The sequence below is a fragment of the Astyanax mexicanus genome, chromosome 24, assembly GCF_023375975.1.
Source record: "Astyanax mexicanus isolate ESR-SI-001 chromosome 24, AstMex3_surface, whole genome shotgun sequence".
Taxonomy (NCBI): Eukaryota; Metazoa; Chordata; class Actinopteri; order Characiformes; family Acestrorhamphidae; genus Astyanax; species Astyanax mexicanus.
Genome location: NC_064431.1, coordinates 4,570,316 through 4,594,059, shown reverse-complemented (window position 1 = coordinate 4,594,059; position 23,744 = coordinate 4,570,316). Strand labels below are relative to the sequence as shown.

Sequence of the window (23,744 nt, the reverse complement as noted above, 5' to 3'; positions counted from 1 at the left end):
GCTAATGACAACTTTTATGGAGATGTGGATTTCATTTTCCAGCAGGACTTGGCACACTGCCCACACTGCCCTAACTGCTAAACCAACAAACATAAAATGTTAAAAAAAAAAAAAACGTTTCCTTTTTGTTTTAATCAGCTTTGGAACATTATGCTGGAAATTAAACACAAGAATAGAAATATCTATTCTAAAATATCAGACCTGCTTGAACACAACTGACTGACTTTTATTCTTATTTCTGAGCCCTCATTCCAACTCCTAGTGTAAAGTCTTCCAAGTAGAGCAGGGGTCGTTCCTGCAGCAAGGAAAGGTTCGGGGAAGCCGCCAAACTCTTTATTAATACACTTGGTCTCAAAAAACAATTCTGACTGCTGAGAACACTGACTCAGTATAGTACCGGTTTACTCTGTGAAGCATTCATTAGATGCTCTTATCTTGGGAGCTGTAAACTTGTGGTTCTGAGGCTGGTAACTCTGATGAAGTTATCCTGAGCAACAGAGGTAACTCTTGGTCTTCCTTTCCTGGGGCGGTCCTGATGAGAGCCAGTTCCATCATAGAATTTTTACTGGTCCTTGCAACTGCACCTATAATAATTTCAAAGTTCTAAAAATGTTTTGGATTGACTCTCCCTTATTTCTTAAAGTATTTTTTCTTTACTTAGTTGAGTAGTTCTTAATATGGATTAGAACATTACTCAAATAGAGCTATTCACTGTAACTCTACCTCTCATTAAGGCATTAAGAGACAATGAACTCTTGACTATTGACTGGTACACAAACACCACAGCTGCAGTCAAGAAGGCACAGCAGAGACTCTATTTCCTGAGAATTCTCAAGAAAAACAACATTGAGAGTGTGCTAACCTACTGCATCTCAACCTGGTACAGTAGCTGCACAGTGGCAGAAAGGAGAGCACTACAGAGAGTGATCAACGTGGCCCAGAAGTCACCGGCTGCCCGCTACCCAGTCTGGAGGACCTGTTTAGCTCTCGCTGTCTCAGCAGAGCAGCCAACATCCTGAAAGACTCCTCCCACCCTGGACATCATCTTTTCCAACAGCTGCCCTCTGGAAAACGCTTCAGGTCCATCACTTCCAGGACAAACAGACTGAAAAACAGTTTTTACCCCTGTACTGTACGAGAACTGAACACTGCAAAACGCACGCACACTCTCAGACCACTACCAAGGAACTGAAAAATAAAAACTAACAACCTTAATAACCGGACTTATAACGCACTGTGCACTTTCTATATTTATTTATTATTGGGTAAACGTGTTACTATATTGTTTATATTTTCATACATCCACTGTAAATTTTGTGTATCTGTACATAGAGCTGTTATTATTTTATTTTATTTTATTTTTGTTCAGGCACCGAAAGGATTGCTGCTAAATTTCGTTGTACACTGTGCAATGACAATAAAAGTATCTTATCTTATCTTATCTTATCTTACTGTATTTGTAATAAACAACACCATAACAGAACTAATGAAGGTCTGTCATTAGATAGGGTTGTGTCAGTACACTTTTTTAATGCAGCATTATTGCAGAAAAGTATGTTAATATCTTAGGACAACATATGCCTATGGACATTCATGCGTTTTTCAAGAAGACAATGCAAAACCACATGCTGCACACATTATAAAGACATGTTTGTGGAAAGAGAGGGTACAGATATGGGTCTGCCCAGCCTGCAGTCCTGACCTGCGCTCAAATAGAGAATGTGTGGAGAGTTTTGGAGGGAAAATTGCAACATTGAAAATCCCATAGCATACTTTTATCACGTTTGGAATGGAACAAAATAACACCTGAAACTACATACATTTTTGCTTACCAAATCATTTTGTAACTGTCCCAACTTTGTTTGGAACGTGTTGCAGGCCTGAAATGCAAAAATGGATGTATATTAATAAAGTTAAAGAAACTGACCAAGTTGACCAAACAAAACATAAAAAAATACATTGGGTTCATACTGTCTGCAATGAAATAAAATTCAAAGTTAATTTACCAAGCTGTCTTAACTTTTTTTTTTAATTTGAGGTTTGTGAAACTCATAAAACAAACAAAGAGAAATCCTGATTGCTGATTGGTGCTTGGGCCCGCGCGCAGACCTGACATTTGACATTTCCTAAATAACACATTCAAGCTGGCAGTTGCAGGGCAAGAGCCAGAGGGGGGTAGACCACAGCAAAGCTCGTGAAAACAAGAAAATAGCTGGCGCTCGGCCAACTTAAACAAACAGGAGAGCCAGAGCGGTAGGACTGGAGGAGGGAGGCGAGGTTGAGCTGATGAAGTTGTCCAGAAAGCGAGCCACACGCCACTGTGAAGAAACTTGGCTTCTGAGGAACACCTTAAGTGTCTCGTGCTTGAGGCGGAATGCACTTAGCTGTTTATCTTTTATATCCATCACACAAATATCATTTTGTACGAAGTGACGGGATGAGTGTGAGTTTGGACAGTCAGAAGAAAACAAGACCAAAAACACTGGTGCTGTTGAAGGCCTTGCAGAACCTGGACGTCTGGCAGCTTCAACGCTCGATGCGCTCTGTTTTAAAACTGGGGAATACGAGCGATTGAGCTTTAATTCTTTACTTAAACTTGTTTACACGTCAGGGATCAGAGTGAGGGAGAAATAAATGACAGAAGGTGCTGATAAAAGCCCAACAGGATCCGTCTGCACAAGCGTGTGCGAGGATAAGGCAGCCGAGCAGCCGAGATAGACAGAAAACAAACGAGCAGGATATAGAGCTGTTTGGGGAGCTGAGATAAGGCAGAGTGATTGAACAAGAGTGTGTGTGTGTGTGTGTGTGTTAAGCTGGTTTGTGCTCATGCGAGGGCCAAGTGTGCATGTGTGAGAGTGCGTGTAATGCGACATAAGCCAGAAGGAATTAACAGTTTACAACTTTACATTTGTCACAAAGTAACTCATAAGCACTGCTGATATGAAGGCCTACTCCAGCCAAGTCTGCAACAGTTCCAGCAGAGGAGAGTATCGGGGTGGTAGAACACAAGCAAATAGGTGTGAGAGAACAGAAAAGGCATAAAAGTTGGAGTGAAAGACAGACAAGCATGGTCTACATAAAAAAGAAGAGCAATCAGGATTAGCCATGCACCATTTCAGACTATAGAATTGTTGCATTCTACGATACATGATGGGTTACGTTGCATCAAACCAGTGTTCATTTCACTGACAAATCATTTTTGTCATAGTTTTCATCAACAAACCTTTTTCCCCAAGACAAAAACAAGACAATAACTAATAAATATAGCTGATGACAGCAGGAACAGGTCAGAAAGGAACTCAATTGAAAAGAAAAATATGTAGCGAACATATAACAATAAAAGAAGTGAATCTATTAACTGTGTGAAGTTCCTTACAGCACTTTCTCATACGTTTCTCAGTCTTTAAGTACATCCCGAGAGCATCTCTACAGGGCAGTGTGTATAAGTGTGTTTTTGAGCTCGTTTACAGAATGTAGCTACAGTAGGTGTGTGAGGTTAGTGCTGGAGAAAAAAACTAGCTTTACCTTTAAAAGCTGTGTTTTTTTTTATATCTACAGCTCTGTTCAAACTATTTAACCATTTAAATGCTTCAATTAAGGGTTTTACGTTCCATACATCTAATTATGACCTGATTTCTAGAACAAAAAATTAAATGTAAAATATTTACAGACACATACCTACAATATTAATAATATTATACAACTGGTTATTGAATGTTTAATTTCGTGTAGGTGTATAGTTAATAATTCAAGGCAACTGATAAAAATAAAAACATTTACATTTACACCCTTTACATTTTAGTCGACTATATTCTTGCGATATTTAGTCGACTAAACCTAAAAACATTTCAGATGGCTAAATTATGACTAAAGCTAAATGACATTTTCGTCACAAGACTATGGCTAAAACTAAATAAAAATATGTTGTCAAAATTAATACTGCGTCTATTGCAGCGGAAGTTCAACAGAGCTCAGAGCACAAGAGTACAACCACCACGCTACATTTGGCCAATCGGGGAAGAGTAGGCTGGTACGTCATATATACAGTGTCATGAAGAAATTGTTTGCTCTCTTTTGTTTTTGTAAAACTTTAATATCAGACAGAGGTAACCTGAGTAAATACAAAAAGCATTTTTTTAGATGATGATTTAATGTATTAAGTAAAAAAAAGCAATCCAAATCAATCATTCTGTGTACGGACGAGACAAAAGTAGAACTTTTTGAAGGTGTATGTCCCATTACATTTGACTACTTTGCTGCTTTAGGACTTTAGAACAACTTGCTGTAATTAATGGAACCATAAATTCTGCTGTCTACCAGACTATACTGAAGAGAATATCCAGCCATCAGTTATGTCCTTAAACTCAAGCCTACTTGGGTTATGCATCAGGACAATGATCCAAAGCGCACCAGCAGGTTCGAGTGAGGTGCTGTGGTGATCTAAAACAGGCCATTCATGCTTCCATGGGGAAGGGAGACAAAAGAGATCATTAACGTTATAATTTAAGGAATGAAGTAAATCAGCCCTGAGGCATGTCACCAATTGGAATCAAGAACTGTCAGCTGAAAACACATAAATCATGGGCTCTTCTAAGTAATAGAATAAAGATCTGAAAACAAAACAATTCACTGCCCTCAGGGCAGAGGAGGCTGTAAGAAGATAGACACATGTTTGTTTAGCTTGTAGTGTCTACAGTGCAGACTGTTATTAAGAAATGGTTGTTCATGGGAACTTGATAGGTCAGCATGAAATCTGAAAGACGATAAAAACATTCAGAGAGAACTGCTCATTTGATGTTAAAGCTATGTTCACTTAAGAATTGAAAAATGGCCAAAACCAAATAAAATAAAATATTTGGTATTTTTTGTATGTATGTAGTATGTTTATTTTAATTAATATTTTAATCTTGCTTTTCACAGAAACTTTTCTATATCCCAGCAGACAAAGCAACAAAGCACAATGCATTTACCTCAGAAGTGCAATTCTAAATTTTAGCAGTGCTATTCTACTCATAAATGTACCTCAGCAGTGTTACTTAAATCACATGTGGGTAAATTTTACCAGTATTCTGGTAAACAAGCAAATACTAAGGCTAAGTTAGCTCAGCTAACTTTGCTACTCTAGCCTGCTATGTACAGCTTGCATATTTCAGATGGAAAACAGCAAGTTTGTTAGAAAGCATGGTAAGTGTCTTTATAAGAGAAAATGAACTTAATCCTGCCACTTAATTAATTTATTATTTAGTATTATTTTTCTAAACTGAAAGCAGAAGCATTTTTGAGTGGAGAAGGGACAAAATATTGTGTTTAATGGCACCAGTCTGCTGAAACGACCATCCCTGCTAAGCCTTTACGTACATACACCACACGTACAGCCTCTAAAAGAGGATCCGGCTCAGTTTTACTGAACGCGAGTGTCTGGTGGAGCAATAGAGACTTCAGAAGGGGAAACTCAGAGCTCGTTAGCTCATTCAATCATAGTAAAAACAGAGTGTGTAGATGAAGTAAAATGTCTGACTGAGCTGTTCTCTCTCTCTGACTGAACATAACCTGGAATTGGATTTATCCACTCTGAAAGGACCACATCACACCCGCCCAGTTTAAAATGATTCCTCTGCATGCTCGGTGCAATTACTCATTCTCACTAGAGAGGGCCCTAAATGTTTAAACTTACAGACTTTAAGAAAAAAGCAGCATTTTCTTGTGGACGGAAACAGAAGGTCAAAATCGCTACAGGGCCCAGGCAGCAGAGAGGGCCCAACACCGGCAGCTTCCTGAACCCAGATATCACACCTACAACCCAGTGCTCTAGTAACCACTGATCCACCAATGATATGTTTTAACATCCTGGTGCCAGAACCACAGTACACCATACTGGGTATATGGTGTTAATATAAAAATTATGTCATATTACTTTCTAATTATTACTACTGCTGCAAGCAATTTTGCCCTAAAGATAAGCTGAGGAGATGGGATTTCCCATGATCCTCATGAGAAAAAGGGAAATTAGTCAAGTGGACTAAAATAGTGTGAGATAAGATTAAACAGGATAGAGGAGAAGTAAATGGTAAAGAGAGAGAAAGAGAGAGAGAGAGAGAGAGAGAGAGAGAGATGCAGGGAGGAAACATGGAAGCTCAGGGGGAAAAGATGAAAGAAAGAGAGATTAGCCAGATTAACAACAATTCCAAAGAGAAAAAGGGAAGAAAAGATGGAGTCAGTGAGAAAAAGCATGGTTTCAGACAGAGAGAGAGAAAAGTGAGAGAGAGAGGAAGGGAGAGAGAGAGCGAGAGAGAGAGAGAGAGAGAGAGAGAGAGAGACTGTTCTTCGTCATAATAGAGTCGTCTGATTGGTTGAGCCGAGACACTGTGGGCGGGCTGAGTGACTGACTGAGCTCTCTGAGTGGCTGAGCCACAGCAATGTGGGCGGGCCAAGTGACTGAGTGAGCTCTCTAATTGGTGGAGTCACAGCAGTGTGGGCGGGCACAGTGACTGAGTGAGCTCTATGATTGGTTAAGCAATCCGTCTTTATAGGCTTCTCTTTGGTGAGTTGCGGCAGTGCGAGGGAATATGGGCGGGCTCAATGACTGAGCGCTCTGATTGGCTGATTCGAGGACTTGTAGGCGGGCTGAGTGAGCTCTCTGATTAGCTGAGCAGCAGCAGTGTGGGCGGGCTCATTGATTGCGCGCTCTGATTGGCTTATCCGCGGCAGTTTTAGGCAGGCTCAGTTACTGAGTCCTCTCATTGGCTCACCCACAAGTGTGGGTGGTGTCAGTGACTGAATGAACGTTCCGATTGGCTAAGCCGAGGCACAAAGTGCGGGATTAGTGATTGAGCTCTCTGATTGGCTGACCTGCGGCGGTGTGGGAGGGGCCCGTGTGTGGGCGCGCTGGCGCCGTTGTCAAGATGAGGAAATGAGGCGGGTGAGATGAAAGGCAGGGTTGCCGGGCGACGCACGAGCCGTGCGCAAAACGCCGCGCTTCTGTGGAAGTGGAGGGGGTTAAGAGAGGGGTCAGATTTCACAGCGAGCAAACACATCCATTCTGCTGATTATCTCCTCCAATCTGTGCTCATAATCACAGCGCGAGGCGGGAAGGAGGCGTATAGAGTGAATTCAGTGATTCCTTTAGAGAACACGCGCCACGGCCATGTTTTACTGCAGCCAGATTATCAATAATACACAGGACTGATCATAAATCACCTGCCTGCTGATCTCTATTACACAAAAACCCTCTAGATAACACTTAAACACACAACTAGGGGACAAAGAGAGAAGGTTGTGAGGAGATACATCAATGATTATCTTAGGGTTTATCTGAGGTCATCATTTTAACACCTACATTACAGATATTTACTGTAATATTTACTATTAATATAGATGTGTTGTAGATTAGCACATTTTCACTATATTTTGTCTTAATATCTACTTAATATACGCTCCCATATGCTCTATGTACACCCCAATACTTATTAATTATATTCCCCAATGTCTTTTCAGTATACCCTATGTATTCAAAATATATAAAATATATAACTGCATGAGTATAGGCCCCTATATCTATAACCATTTGCCCCAACAATATTTTCGCCCCAATATCTGTGGAATATTCATCGCTAGAATCTATTGAATGTATGCCTAAATATCTATTGAACCCATGCTGCAATATCTATTGAATATACACCCCAGTATCTATTAAAATACACCCCAATATCAATTAATTATTAATCCAATATTTATTATATATGTCTCAATGTCTAGTAAATATACACCAATATATATTATATATTACCATATTATTATACTAAATTATATATTTGTATTATTATATTCAATATATCTATTTCATATACACCCCAATATCTATTAAATACACACCTTAGTATCTATCAAATATACACCCAAATATCTATTACACATACACCTCAGTTTCTATCAAACATACATACTCAATATCGAATAAATATATGGTTATGGTTGGTGTGGTGCAGTGGATAACACCACTACCTACCAGTGAGCTACCATGTAGGAGACTGGGGTTCAATTCCAGGTCTGGGTGACTGAATGCTGACATTCTTTTGGCAAAACTCCTAACACTACATTGGCCCAACTTGCTAAGTCGCTCTGAATAGGAGTGTCAGCTAAATGCCGTAAATGTAATGTAAATGTAAATATATAACCCAATATCTATTGAATGTACACCTTAATATCTTTTGAAAATACACTCCAATATATATTGAATATATACTCCAATATCTATTAAATACACAACTTAACATTAATTAAAAAAGTTGAAAATAAGAACTAATATGTTTTGAACACACTCCAATATCTACTAAATGTATGGCTTTTAATATATTATAAAACCCTACATCTTTTGAATACATATATATTAAATATTTTAAGGCACTGTTGTGAGGATTTGATTGCATTCAGAGCCTCATCTTCCACTCACCAACTCATCCCAAAAGCTCTGGATCAGATTACAGAGATCTGTATACCCTCCCTAGCCCTGTATCAGCAATGGCTGCAATTTGGGGTGTCCAAAAATACACATGTTACAGATTCACGTTGTTTTATTTTGGTAGATGTGCTAAAACAATGAATCGAAAACATATTGATGCCAGATTTAAAACATTGTATTTAATATTTTAGGTTTTTGTAAGCACCAAATAAAACTTTTATTAAAACCAGTACAATGTAATTGTGTGATATATTTATTTTCTCAACATCAATCAGAAAATGCCATTTTATTTTTGTTTTAATTTAATACACTTGTTTCACATTACAGAAAACTGTGATTTCAGATACTTTCAGCTATTAATTTGAGTATCTAAAGGCCATTAACACTCTAAAAATAAAGTGTGTCTATAGTGGTGTCTTTGTTAAGCTATGTTAGGCTATGGTACAGAACCACTGGTAATCCACAGCGGTGAACCTTGACAGAGAGGGGCAAAACAGGGCAAAAGTACCAGCGGATGACTATTTAGAAACATTGTCTCCCTTAATTTCCTGTCCGGCTATGTTTTCTGAATAGAAAGCCTAAAATAGTCAAGGGCATGTAAGTCAAAATCAGCAATTATTGTGTAAACGATAGAGAAATACACACCACAAAATAACTCATTGTTTGGAAGTAGCAGATTGAATGTGTTTAAGACAACAATACCAGGAAATATCGATCGGGACCATATTTAATCACAGTTATTTATATATTTTGTAAACAATGAATGCAAAAAATGATTCGGCTGGCTGGTTTTCCAACAATCAAGGCTTAGCGTTGATGATGCCATTTAATTAATAAATTATGAACTGATGGACATCAATTAAATCTGATAAGCTTTATTAAGAGAACTGCACCTAAACATTACAAATGACAACTAAGGTCTGTGCTGCCCCCTTTAGGTCTGCTGCTGCAGTGCAGTGGGGATTGATAGACACATCACACTGATAAGGGAATAAAAGCTAGATAATTTATTACAACTGTAAATTTATGTATATTAGGGCTGTGCCATATTGTATTTTACGCAATAATATTGCCAACATTTTTTGAGCATCGTGAACAATATTATAACCTGAAGTATCGTGTCATATCACACATCAGGGTTGCTGTTTTTAGCAAAAGGAAAAAAATCACATTGTTTTAATTATGAAGTGCATTTTTATTAGTATCATGACCTCTGGATTATTGATTCTGTTACATATGTGATAAAATAATTGTATTTTTTAAATATCTCAGTTAGGGGTGTGACATATCATATCGTATGCAGTAATAAAATTTAATTTTCATTTTGTTGCAGTAGTGTATTCTAGAAATATATATATTTTTTATTCTTATTAAAATTAATAATTATAATTAATAATAAATAAAATAATGTATTATTATTTTAGGGCCATATCGCTCACCCATAATGCATATAGTTAGTTGTTGATGTAATTTGTATTGTTCATGACACATTTGCGACAAGCAGGTTGGATTTTCAGAGATCTGGAGAGTCTTGCCTGTCGGAATATGTGCTAAGCTTAGAAAACTTGCCCTCTCTGGTCCTTCCAGCAGGCAGCCCTGCTTCTTTAAGGCTTACCTGCAGAGAGATGCACAAAATACATATATAAACATGTGTGTTTACAGTGCAGAGAGTACAAAACAAAGTTATATTTTTATATGTTTACGTTTTTTTGTGACTCATACTGAATTTATGCAGCATAAGATTGCAAAATCTAGTGTAGTTTTTACGTGGTCATAAACATAAAAATAAATTATACATAAAAGTGGTTTCAAATTTTTTTCAAAATGCCACTTTAATTGACTACTGTAATTTCACAAATATTCAACACCTTCACAACAAATCTGCTGTTATGATGATGACCTGCTGCAAAATTGAGGATTCTTAGCCCATTCCTCATGGACAGTGCCCTCCAGCTCACTAATATTCATTGACTGTGTTCTGTCAAAGATTTTCTATTGGGCTGAAGTCAGGTGACTGTGACGGCTATTTAAGAATCTTCCAGGACTTCTTCTGAAACTAAGCCTGGGTGGAGTGTGACATAAGCTAACAGACGCCTGTGCTGACCAACTTTACATTAGGAGTGATGAGCAGAAAGAGTGCTAAGTATTGACTCAGAAAGAGCAAGGCCTATTGTGATCTCTCTCTGACTCTGGCTGCTGATGGCAAGCAGCATGACCTGGGAATCGAAACATCAATCCTTGGATCATACTGTCAGTGCCATTGTTTTAATCATCCTCGTTTGGTTGTTTTAATAGTTACAGATTTGCTGGTGTTAGGGAATGCTTTTTTATATCAGCACTGTGTTTTTGCATTTAAAGCAGGAGTTTTAAAGAAAAAACGACACTGTTTTCATTTCCCACTATATATATACTAGAGGCAGATTATATCTGTCAAGTATCATTTATTTTATTTTAATCTTGGATATATGGAGATATATGGAGTGCATAATTGTTATCATGAAATTCTGGATCATTGACTTCTGTTACAAATCTGATAAAATTCTTGTATTTTTAAATATCTCAGTTAAGGGTGTGCCATATCATATGAAATATATAGAATGCAATACTAAAACTTATTTTTTTATTTTGTTGCAGTAGTATATTTTTAAAATATATATTTGTTTTAATTCAGTGTTTTTTCATATAGCCAATAGTATCGTTATAGCAAAAAAATATATAATTTAAATTGTCCTTGTTTGATTGGTTTACAAGTTATAGATTTGCTGCTGTTAGGGAATGCTTTTTCTTATATCAGCACATCAGTGTTTTTGCATTTAAATCAAGAGTTTTATTGATGCTGATGCACTATACATCTACAAAACCTAAAAACTGCTGATATAAGCTGATAAAAGCCAGAGATAATTTCCAGAAAAGTTCCAGCATCTGCTTCTTCATACCCCGTTCATGATGCGCCGACGCAGTTCTTCAACAGTCAAAGGCTGGTCATCCTGTTCTGTTATTAGTGATTCATCTGTGTTGTACTCCTCTCTGCAACATCACACACATCATTTTACCACACTTTTTATTTTTCCTATTTTCCGTCTATAAAGTACTGGCAAACCAATCTGACCATCAGCTGCCATTCAAGAATGAATTCCTTGATTGCTGTGATTGTAATCATATAAAACATCTACCAGTACTTCATTTAGATCTACTTACCCGTCAAAAGAAGGCTGGATTCCATCAGCTTCTTTATGTAGGGTTTGACTTTGCCCAAGCAGTAACTGAGCCACCTCCTTAGGGTCATAGTCCTTGTCCAAGTCCTGTTTAAACCAATTTAAAGAAACCGATTTATCAGTTAGGTGTGTTGCATTTCCTATTTTTTGTTTATAAATAAGGATTAATCTACAGTTACAGAAGATACAGAAGTAACAAGCGTACAGACACACTACAAATGAGACGACTGGTAAAAAAATGGCATCTATTAACAGATAAATTCCCACCCTTCAACAAAAATAGCCAATCAGCTTGCTGGTTGACATAATAGTGAGGAAGCCTCCCTTGATGTGTATAAGATCTGTTTAAGCACAGAGAGTGCAGCAAGCCAAAAAAAATCTTTAAAAAATGCATAAGAGTCAAACTCTACACACGTTTCTTGATTTTTAGCAAATTTTATCATTAATTTAAATATTTTATCAATATCTGAAATGGTCATTTGAACTATTCATAGAGATCAGAGCCTGTGACTGGAAATAACCACCCAGCAGCGCTGCATTGATCACATCCATGTTCTATGCCCACAAATTGGACATTTGTTTAATGTAGAATGTATGTAAAATGTAAAAGTGACTTCAATCCAATTTAAAATACCAGATTTTACATCTCTATACAGACATTGAGGCAAAAAAAAACCAAAAAAAAAAAACGAGAGTCACTGCACCCTGGTAAAGTAAACTTAGCCTAAGACTGTAATACTTAAAACAAAACATATTTGTGTTGAAGATGCGAGTGTGCTGTAATACTTTGGAGTTGACGAAGGCCTGAATGGTGAGCATCTCGTTAGTCTTCTGCTCCACCAGGCTGAGGTAGGTCATGATGTTGTTGTTTCTGATCCCAGAGGAGGAGCCCGGCAAGTACTCCACCATTGATTGGTCGAAATTAATCGTCTTTAGTACAGTACTCACTCCTACAACACAAAACACACACATCATTTTACTGCATCACTAGCGTACTAACAGTTTCCTGTGTTATTTTAATGTGACGTCCATTACCATTACCATTAGCGTTACCGTTACCATTACCAATACCATTTTCTTACTCATTTTAGCATTTTCCTGGTAAGCAATACTTTAAGTACTTGAATAAAAAAAAGTTAAGAAATGTTTAAATATATTCAGAAGAGATCCAATAGTCAAAACATGCTTAACATTTTTAATAGTGCAGTCCAGTTCAGTTCTTATTTTACACTTTAAAACAGTTTTAAACAGTTCTATTTCTGTTTGGATGATAACTTTTCAATAAACAAGAGATTTCATACACTGAATATAATTTAACTGAAATATAAAAATGCATGCCTCCATGCAGCTAGATGTACATAGATAATGCTTATTTCACTTTTACAACAGTGGTGCAAATAAAGCACACTGAGCTAAAGTAGCTCTAAGAAAAAAAAAACAATACAATGAACAATACTGAAAAATCTGATATTACCAATATGTAGTGCAAAATTAATATGTAGTGCTATTTAGGCGCTGTCTCTATGATGCAGGGAATGCAGATTCAAATCCTGGCTCATGCTGCTTGCCATCAGCAGCCGGAGTCTGAGAGAGCACAATTGGCCTTGTGCTCTCTGGGCAGATACATATAACTCATATAACTCATCACTCTTATTGTAATGCTGGTCAGCACAGGCTTCTGTTGGCTGATGTATCAGAGCCAGAGGCAGTGGCTGGCTTGAATGAAATTTCATGTCTCAAGATGTGATTATTGCACATGTGTGTATTGCAGTAATGAAGCTGAAACAATATATTATGCAGCCCTACTTGAAACTATATTAACCTCAAGTGTGTTTTAGTCAGTACTAGTCTATTAAAAGACAAGCTCTGATACAAATTGATTAATTTGAACATCTTTAGCTTGTGGCAAACCAAAAACATCACTGCTGTTATCTTTTTTATTGTTTTTAAATAGCACTCCATCTACCTGTCTTTATCTGGTCCAGGATCTCGCTGATCTCATTGGCTTGGGTTTCATTGTCAACGGCGTGTGCCTCAGCTTCTCTCCGCTGCTCCTCTATTTCTTTTAGAGCTGCTTGATGCTCCAGTTCCTGCTGCAGACCCTCCATATGAAACCTCTCCATCTCCTCTTTGGTCTGGTTCAGTGTTTAGAAACAGAGAGAAAGAGACCCCAAGTAAATACATTGTGAATATGTACTGTGAAACTGTATCTGCTAAAGTAATGGAAAATATTGTGTAATACACAATTGGAGAAACACTGACCTGATTGATCTGATCTCTTAAAGCTTCCACTTGGGTGTTCTGCTCATTCACATAATTAAAGAGAGCGAAGTTCTTGTCCTCAACTGTAGAACGAAGGAAACAAGACCAAACAATCCCAATTGGCTTTAAATCCTAAGACAAATAAATTGCCTGGCCAAAAAAGTCTCCACCTGGATTTAAGTGAGTAAATGATGTGGGGTTGGTTGATGCTGCAGTTGGTCTGCAGGTTTAGGTTCAGCAACAGTATGTGCTGAAAGAGTGAGGTCAGCTGACTACTTGAATATATTGAATATAGACCAGGTTATTCCATCAATGGATTTATTTTTTCTTCCCTGATGAACACGAGCATATTCCAAGATCAAAATGTCAGGATTCATGGTGCTGGAATTGTGAAAGAGTTCAGGGTTCAGGGAGCATGAGATCATCATTTATCATTTTCACACATGGATTGAGAGAGAGTTCACCACAGAGTCCAGATCTTAACCTCATTGAGAATCTTTGGGATGTGCTGGATGGAGAAGAGCTGCTTTGTGCAGTGGTCAGACTCTACCATCTTCAATGCTGCTGCAGGATCTTGGTGAAAAATTAGCCAGCAACACTGGATTAAAATAAATATTGTGACATTGCAGAAGCTTATTAAAACAATGCCACAGTGAATGTGAGCCGCAATCAAAGGTAAAGGCGGTCCACTTTCTTTTGACCAGGCAGTGTTTCTATACACTGACATGCCAAAAGTCATAGGATAGCTGTTTGGAAATTGCAAGTTGAATACTAGCCAGCATAGTCATGGCAAGGTGATGTGAATTATTTACAAGTCAGTGTCTTGTATTATTCTGCAAATATATCATACTTTAACCATGAAAATTATAATGCTCACCCTGGATAAATCTGGTGACCAATGATTCCAAATCTTCCTCGTTTGTCACCTTCTGGATCTTCTGGAAAACTTCCTCAAGCGTCTCCAGAGTCTCCTGCTGAGAGTCTGTCCTCGGCTGTTCCTTCATTTCTGTCATTATTTAAATTTCATTTTATGCCATCATATTACAACAAAACTTTATGCACATATTAGTCTTAACATTATAACGACTAACAGGTGAATTGAGAGAAGTTTATCAATTTCACAACTGCACAGTCTGCACAATATTGAAAAAAATTATATTTGTTGTTCTGTGAAATATACTGCAATATTAAAAAAGACATAGGGATATGCAACACTATGATTTACCTAGTGCTGGAAGGAGTGTCTTAAATTTATATCTTTTATATTTTATTTTAATTGATCCAATATACAGCTCTGTAAAAAAAGAGACCACTTCAGTTTCTTATATACCTATATTATACTTCAGAAACTGAAGTGGTCTCTTTTTTTACAGAGCTGTATATTGGATCAATTAAAATAAAATATAAAAGATATAAATTTAAGACACTCCACTATATATTATATATATATATATATATATTTTGTATATTGTATATTGTTGTTTTATTCTATAAACTAAGGACAACAAATTAAAGCAGTTCAGTTTGGTGGTTTGATGGTTTGTGATCATCCATCTTCCTCTTGATTATATTCCAGAGGTTTTCAATTTGGTAAAATCAATATTTGTTTAAATATCTTAAAATATGTTTAAAAATCATATCCTTGATTTTATTTATTTTTTTATGTAGAATATTGCATAATTTTTTTATTTTTTTAATGATCACTGTCATTGCTATTTAAAAGGGTGTAATTGCATTATTTTGCCCGTATATTATCATTATATTATGGGTATGAACTGATTTTAAATATTATGTTCTTTTTTTATGTTATATGTGCAGCCCTATTCACAACTCTGATGACAAATACAAAAACCTTTAGGCATCGAGAAGTTCAATACTAGCATTATATATTTTTCCCCAACATGTGAGCTTAGTAGCTTATAGGAAGTATATTAATGATATTTTTCAGTCAGAATAACAATATTGTCCCGTTGTGGTCCTGCTGAAAGAATTTATAAATGCTTTTGTCACCACTAGGGGATGAGCGGTGTCTGACCTTGTCTGCGGCTGAGGTCCTGTGTGTCCTCCAGGCTGCTCCTCTCGTTGCTCTTGGTGTTCATGAACTCTTTGAGACAGCGCTCGTGGGCGATGACCCTCTCCAACTCCTTCACCTCAGCGTTATACTGAGCCAGGTCCTTTACTGCCTTGTCCTTAATCATTGTCATCTTTGCCTGGGCTTCCACTCTGAGAAGCACATGTTATTTATAAACACGAGTCAAGCTTTCCACTATTTTCTTCATTTATTATGCAGCCAAACATTTACACAACTTCAAATAAATATAGATTCATTCATATAGATGAATAATATATAAAACTCAGGAAAAAAGTCAGAGACCCCAAAAAATGGTGAGTTTCTTTGATTTTACCAAATTGAAAACCTCTGGAATATAATTAAGAGGAAGATGGATGATCACAAGCCATCAAACCAAGCTGAACTGCTTGAATTTTTGCACCAGGAGTATAAGGCATAAAGTTAGTTAAAAGCAGTGTGTAAGACTGGTGAAGGAGAACATGCCAAGATGCATGAAAACTGTTATAAAAAACAAGGTTATTGCACCAAATATTGATTTGGTGTATAAACTTCTTTTCTGTGCATTATTTGAGATCTGAAAGCTCTGCGCCTTTTTTGTCATTTCAGCCATTTCTCATTTTCTGCAAATAAATGCTCTAAATGACAATATTTTTATTTGGAATTTGGGGGAAATGTTGTCTGTAGTTTATAGAATAAAACAACAATGTTTATTTTACTCAAACATAAACCTATAAATAGCAAAATCAGAGAAACTGATTCTCAAAGTAAAGAAACTCAAGTAAAAGTAAAAAAAAAAAAAAAAAGGAAGAACAAATACAAAAATGTATAAAAAGAGAAAGGATTTGTGGAAAGATGCAGTAGGAATCAAATGTTCATAAAGCAGAAGTTTGGGACTTTGGCCGCAGGGAGACTTTAACACATGCTCACCTCGCATCATAAGCTGCTGTAGACCTGCTAATGACATCCCCGATCTCCTGCCGGATTTCCTGAAGCTCCTAAAAGAGGAATGTGAAATAAGATCCTACATATTAAACACTGATCTCTTAACTCAGCTTCTTCTGATCCTCATTAAAGTTCCAGCACTCGCTCACCTTTTCCAGCCTGCCATGCAGCTGCTGAAAGCGGACCCTCTCCACATGCAGCGTCTCCAGCTCCTCTCTCAGCTGACGATTCCTGGTCAGCTGCTCGTTGAAGCGAACGAGAGCCTGCAGGGTGCAAATGTGTAAATACCACAATATCTGAAGGCAGATTCACTATAAATTATATAAACAGTATGGTTAAGTTTGTATTTGATGCAGAGACATTATTAATGAGGAGACAGAACACTGAACGCTAGTGTTGTAGTCAAGACTGCTAGAGTCGAATCAAGAACAAGACTTTTTAGTCCAGGTCAAGGCTGAGACAGACAAAAACTCAGACAAAGACCAGATTAAGATTTAAAAATAAAAACTGGGGGGGTAATACATTTAAAAACTATTTTAAAAAATATGAAAAGAAACATTTTAATTCACAAACAGCAGCAAACACATTTCTGAGCTCGTTGCTAAAGTTAGCTAGCTTGTCAATAAGGCAACCTAGCTTGTGGCTAAAATTAGCTAGCTTGTTGGTAATAGTAGTTCTCTCCTCCGTTACATTAGCATTTTAGCTAGCTCGTCCCTAAGATTAGCTAGCTAGTCGCTAGTAGTTCTCCCCTCGGTAACTTTAGTATTTTAGCTAGCTTGTCGCTAAGGTTAGCCAGCTCGACGCTAGCCTTAGTGTTCTCTCCCTGGTAACATTAGTATTTTAACTAGCTCGTTGCTAAGGTTAGTTCTCTTCCTGGTAACATTAGTGTATCAGCTAGCTTGTTGCTGAGGTTACCTAGCTTGTTGCTAAGGTTACCTAGCTTGTTGCTAAGGTTAGTTCTCTTCCCAGGAACACTAGTATGTTAGCTAGCTCATCACTAAAGTTAGCTAGCTCGTCGCTAGCTGTAGTTCTCTTCCCGGTAACATTAGTGTGTTAGCTAGCTCGGGACATCAAGGACTGATTTGGTCTGTTTGAATGAATGTTTGATGTTCAGTAACAATAAAAAAAGGTTCAGTTTTTAATAAACTTCACCCAAAAAAAATCTTGATTTATGTGCATTTACTGTTTGTGAGTTTGTGAGTGAACTGGTACATATAGGTATTTGTCAGGAGTGCTATTATTACAGTCATAAAAACCCTTTCATCCAATCACACGGCCGGTGGTATAATTTACCACAGTAATCCTATTGTTCACTCCTACGTAACAACACTAACTCAAATGCTGTTGCTAACAAACAGCCATCGCTTTTATTAATGCTAAGCTGTAACAAATCCAACTGACCAGACTTGACACTTGGAAAAATGCTGAATAAGTCCCAGACTGATGATCTGCGGCATTTAATTTGATATTTCTTCAGCAGCTGTCGAGTTTAGGATTAAATATCCTAAACAATCCTGTTTCTCACCTTTAAATCTGTCTAAACTGATTTCTTTGTATTGTCCTTCCAGACATCTTCGCTCCTCCATCTCTGGTCTCCATACTGTTCCCTAGGGGTGTGCCATATCGTACCGTATGCAATAATATCGGCAACATTTTTTGAGGTCGTGAACGATATTATACCCTAAAATGTTGTGCCATATCACCCTATCTATCACTTCAGGGTACTACTTTTTAGCTGTTTCTAGCAAAAAGAAAATTCACACTGTTCTCATTTCCCATTATATATCTACTAGAGACAGATTATATCTGTCCAGTATCATTTATTTTACTTTAATCCTGGATATATGAAGATATTTGGAGTGCAATATTATTAGTATCATGATATTCTGTTATAAAATTCTTGTATTATTTAATATCTCAGTTAGGGGTGTATCATATATATCGTAAAATTTATTTTTCATTTTTATTCTTAAAATATATTTTTTTTATTCAGTGTTCTGTCATATTGCCAAAAGTATTGTTATCACAAAAATACCATGAAATATCGTGATATTATTTTAGGGCCATATCGCCCACCACTACTATCCCCTTAACAAAATGTTCTACTTTGGGTGGCAGATTCCTTAAGCAGCCAACCAAACACTTTTTAAATATATTGTTTTTCTCCACATGTTATCTCAGTAGCTTATTTGTCTTTTTTTGCTTTGTCTGTAAAGCCGTTTGTAAAGCTGTTTAGGAAAGGCGCTATACAAGTAAAAATTGAAATTATTATTATTAGTTTAGGCTCATGAGACAGACAAAATTATGCTTTTTTTACTCTGATGTATCATCCAGTATTTTGGGCCAGAATCAGACCAATAACGATGAAACACCCCTAATGAATATAGGATTATTCAAACTCTGATGAATCTGTCCTGCTTCTGCTCACCCGGTCCAGCTTATATTCCAGGGTGCGAGAGGTCTTCTGGATTTGTCGGGGCAGAGACTTCTTGCTGTTGTTTGTGCTGACCTCTTCTTTTATTAGTTCTTTATGTTTTCTCTCAAGAGCTTGGATCTGTATCAGAAATGCATAAAATACATGTTGGACATGTTATTTTAGAAATTAAAAGGAAAATTAAATTTCTAAATTCCCCAGCACCCTGTAAAAAAAATGTGAAATGTACAGACACAATAAAGTTTTTAAAATCCATCTGGCCTAGCAATTACACTTGGTGTAGGGCAAGTGTGGCAGGTTTTGGAGTTTATGTTTCTACGTTTCTAAATGCTAACTGACTCTGTATAAGCTAAGCTAAGCTAAGCTAACTAGCTCCAGTTCAATAATAAAAAAAAGCAAACCTTAAATACAGTACTAGACATGTCTTGGCTAAACAACTATGTGTCTATACAAATAAAAGTCTGGATTATTTGTGCTAACACTTCACAAAAGCAGCATAATGGCCAAAACAAACCTAAATCTAAAATGAAAATAGCAGTAAGACACTATGTATGTATGAACTAGTGCATTTACAAAAAATAGAATATCATTGAAAAATTACTTTATTTAAGTAATTCAGTGTAAAATGTAAAAAATAAATAAAAACTCATATATTATACAGAGTGATCTATTATAAGCATTTACTTCCTTTTATTATTGATGATAATGGCTTACAGCCAATGACAACTCAAAATCAGTGTCTCAGAAAATTAGAACATTAAATAAGAACAATTGGTACTTTTGCCAGTGTGGGCAGTGTGCCAAATCCTGCTGGAAAATGAAATTCGCATTTCCATAAATGGTGTCAGCAGAGGGAAGCATGAAGTGCTGTAAGATGTTGTGGGCACACTGCCCACACTATGAAAAGTACCAATTGGTCTTATAATATATTCTAATTTTCTAAGACAACGATTTTAGGGGTTTTCATTGGCTGAAAGTCATAATCATCAACAATAAAAGAAATAAATGCATAAAATAGATCACTCTGTGTGTAATACATCTATATAATATATGAGTGTCACATTTTGAACTGAATTACTGAAATAAAGTAACCTTTCGATGATATTGTAATTTTTTGCTGTGTGTCTGTGTGTGTGTTGGCAGGTAATCACCTCTTGCTCCAGCTCAGCCTGTTCAGTTCTCTCTCTCTCCAGCTGCTCGTCCAGCTGGTCTCGCTGGGACAGGAGAGTGCGCAGCTGCTGGACATCTCGGCTGTCGCTCTGTTTGCGCGTTTGGCTCTGAGACACTCGCAGACTCCTCTGCAGCTCCTCCTGCTCCTCCCGAAGCTTCTCCATCTCCAAACTGTGGAGCAGAACACACACATAAACACAAACATCCACACAGTTTATTCTGCTGACTGATAATGTCATTTTAAACAGTGCATATAAAACACAGCTATACAGTGTTTGTGTGGGATCCCTATTATTACTAATGTACAGAAGTTGGGAGTCTAGATGTAGATTATCTAGAGATAAAAAGTAGATTATCTAGATTAAAAATATGTTCTTATTGGGGTTTCTACATACAGCTCTGGACTACTTCAAAATAATTAGTTTCTCTGATTTTGCTATTTATAATTTTATGCTTGAGTAAAATGAACAATGTTGTTTTATCCTATAAACTACTGAAAACATTTCTCCCAAATTACAAATAAAAATATTGTAATTTAGCGTATTATTTGCAGAAAATGAAAAAATATTATTAAATTAATGAAAAAGATGCAGAGCTTTCAGACCTCAAATAATGCAAATGATTCATAATCATTTAGAAACAACAGCACTAAAGTTTTATCCAAGGAACTGCTTGACTTTTTGTGCCAGGAGTAAAGGCATAAAGTTATCCAAAAGCAATGTGTAAGACTGGTGGAGGAGAACATGCCAAGATGCATGAAAACTGTGATTAAAAACCAGGGTTATTCCACCAAATATTGATTTCAGAACTCTTGAAATATGAAATTGTTTTATTTGCATTATGTATAGTTTGAAAGCACTATTCCCTTTTTTTATTATTTTGACCATTTCTAATTTTCTTCAAATAAATGCTCTAAATTACAATATTTTTATTTGAAATTTGGGAGAAATGTTGTCAGTGGTTTACAGGATAAAACCACAAAGTTTGAAGTGGTCTCTTATTTTTTTCCAGAGCTGTACACAGGTGTGTGTGACTCAGGTGGAGACAATGAAAAAACGCTGGCTGATTGTGAGACTGACCGCTGTTTGCGGATGCGCTCCTGCGACTGGAAGCTGTACGCCTGCCGATCTCCTTCCATAGTGCGGAACTGCCTCTGCAGTTTACCCATCTCTGTCTCCGCTGTGGTACACACACACACACACACACACACACACACACACACACACACACACACACACACACACAAACATGTACACAGTACAAAGCATTTTCACCTTTAAACATCTTTAAAATCATTATAAATCTCACTGACTGCAGCCATAAGGATAGCATCTCTATTAGGGTTGGGCGATATAATGGTAATACCCTTTTTTACCTAATTTTGACACTTCAGAACCCAACAAACGTAAATGTATTTTATTAAGATATTAATTGATGGAACAACACAAAGTAGCACACAATAAAGTATAGTAAAGTGGAAGAAAAAAATATTGTGACTATAGGGGGAGCCCATGAGCTAGATATTCTCACACAATGCTGCTTTAATTGCTAAATTATAGACTGTTCTGTCTGCCTTCTGAAATATTTCTGAATTCTGCAAAGCTGTATATAACAAGCACATCATAAGTATTGTACAGAAGCAAACTGGTTTTGTATACAGATTCACTGTGTTCTTCTTATGTATGAATGCATACCGGCTCCATCAATGTCGATGTCGCTGCTGTCAGAATGAGCACTTGCTGATCTTCCACGAGGCATCACGACAAGATGAAACTGTAGAACCTCTCTGAGGATTTAATCACAGATTAAAATGTTGTTAAATGCAGTGTGAATGCGGAGTAAAGATTAACAACACTACGCACAGAATCCAGCATCTAACAACTAACTATACTGTATGTAACTTATTGTGTGCTTCATATTGCTATTTTTCAAGCTAAAGATCCATTAAAATTTAACACAGTGCTCTTTGTAAACCAGGGTCCCATCCATTTGCATCTTGTGCACTACAAAACTAAACTGATCTGTGCACAGTTTCCCAAATAAGCAGGTAGAAAAATAACATATAGAGACGTAAAACACCTGACCCTCTAATTTCATTAAATAATTCTTTGAATAAAAAAACATTTTCTCAATTTGATAAATCATTCACTCAGTATATTAAACCATTCCCTTAATGAACAAGTTTAAATGTCGTTTTAAATGTGAGGGCTCTCAGAATTCTTCCAATGAAATGTGAAGCTAATTTGAGTTTGAGTGTAAAAATAGTGATTCTTCTTTAAATGGAACTTCTCAATATTTCCCTCCTATATTTCTGTGTTGTTTTATAAAACTTATAAAAAAAAAGTGAAATTCTTCTCATCTTTTTTTTATTATTATTAGTCATATTTTATGTGTGTTATACACACACACACATTATTACATTATTACACACATTATTAGATACATATATAGCTATGTAATATATATATATATATATATATATATATATATATATATATATATATATATATATATATTGGTATATCAATTATCAAAAATTAAGAGACCACTTAAGTTTTTGAATCAGTTTTTCTGATGTTGCTATTTTTAGGTTTATATTTGAGTAAAATGAACATTGTTGTTTTATTCTATAAACTACGGACAACATTTCTCCCAAATTCTAAATAAAAATATTGTCATTTACAGCATTTATTTGCAAAAAATGAGAAATGGCTGAAATAACAAAAAAGTTTCATAGCGTCCAGACCTCAAACAATGAATATTTATATATAATTCATATTTTAAGAGTTTAAGAAAGTTCAAAAATCAATATTTGGTGGAATAATCCTGGTTTTTAATCACAGGATTCATGTACCTTGGCATGTTTTCCTCCACCAGCTTTACACTCCTAGTGATTTTTAAGTAGTAGTCTCTTTTTCCAGATATATATTTTTATATATAAAGAGTATAGTTAGCTAAGTTAGTTACTACTGTTTTCCTTTGTCTGAGCTGCTTAGTTTATACAGCTATAGATATCAATGTCTCAGCAACATGCAGATATGTTAACCTGTAAAAGTATCTTACCTTAAACAGGATCTGAATAAAATTCCACAGCATAACAAACACTAGCTAACTCCAGCAGCTCTGTTTCTGCCTGGCCTGTGAGGAGGAGGGGGAGGAGCCTGTGGAGAGAGTTGTTAGCAACCGTTTCTA

General features: G+C 36.5%; 2 protein-coding genes across 2 annotated transcripts in view; one reads left to right on the top strand and one right to left on the bottom strand.

The window, feature by feature from the left end:
* mmel1 (membrane metallo-endopeptidase-like 1) overlaps nt 1-23,744 on the top strand; it is a 230,362-nt gene that overhangs the window by 89,957 nt on the left and 116,661 nt on the right. The window lies entirely within an intron of this gene.
* Nucleotides 8,699-23,715, bottom strand: odad1 (outer dynein arm docking complex subunit 1). Its single transcript, XM_022682274.2, has 15 exons — nt 23,616-23,715; nt 22,247-22,338; nt 21,632-21,731; nt 20,534-20,723; nt 19,377-19,502; nt 17,098-17,211; nt 16,934-17,001; nt 15,971-16,158; nt 14,813-14,941; nt 13,936-14,018; nt 13,640-13,808; nt 12,460-12,623; nt 11,657-11,760; nt 11,395-11,485; nt 8,699-10,073 (listed from the first exon to the last, which is right to left on the bottom strand). Exons 2-15 carry the CDS (start codon nt 22,308-22,310, stop codon nt 9,972-9,974), a joined length of 1,692 nt encoding a protein of 563 aa, XP_022537995.2. The 5' UTR covers nt 22,311-22,338; nt 23,616-23,715; the 3' UTR covers nt 8,699-9,971.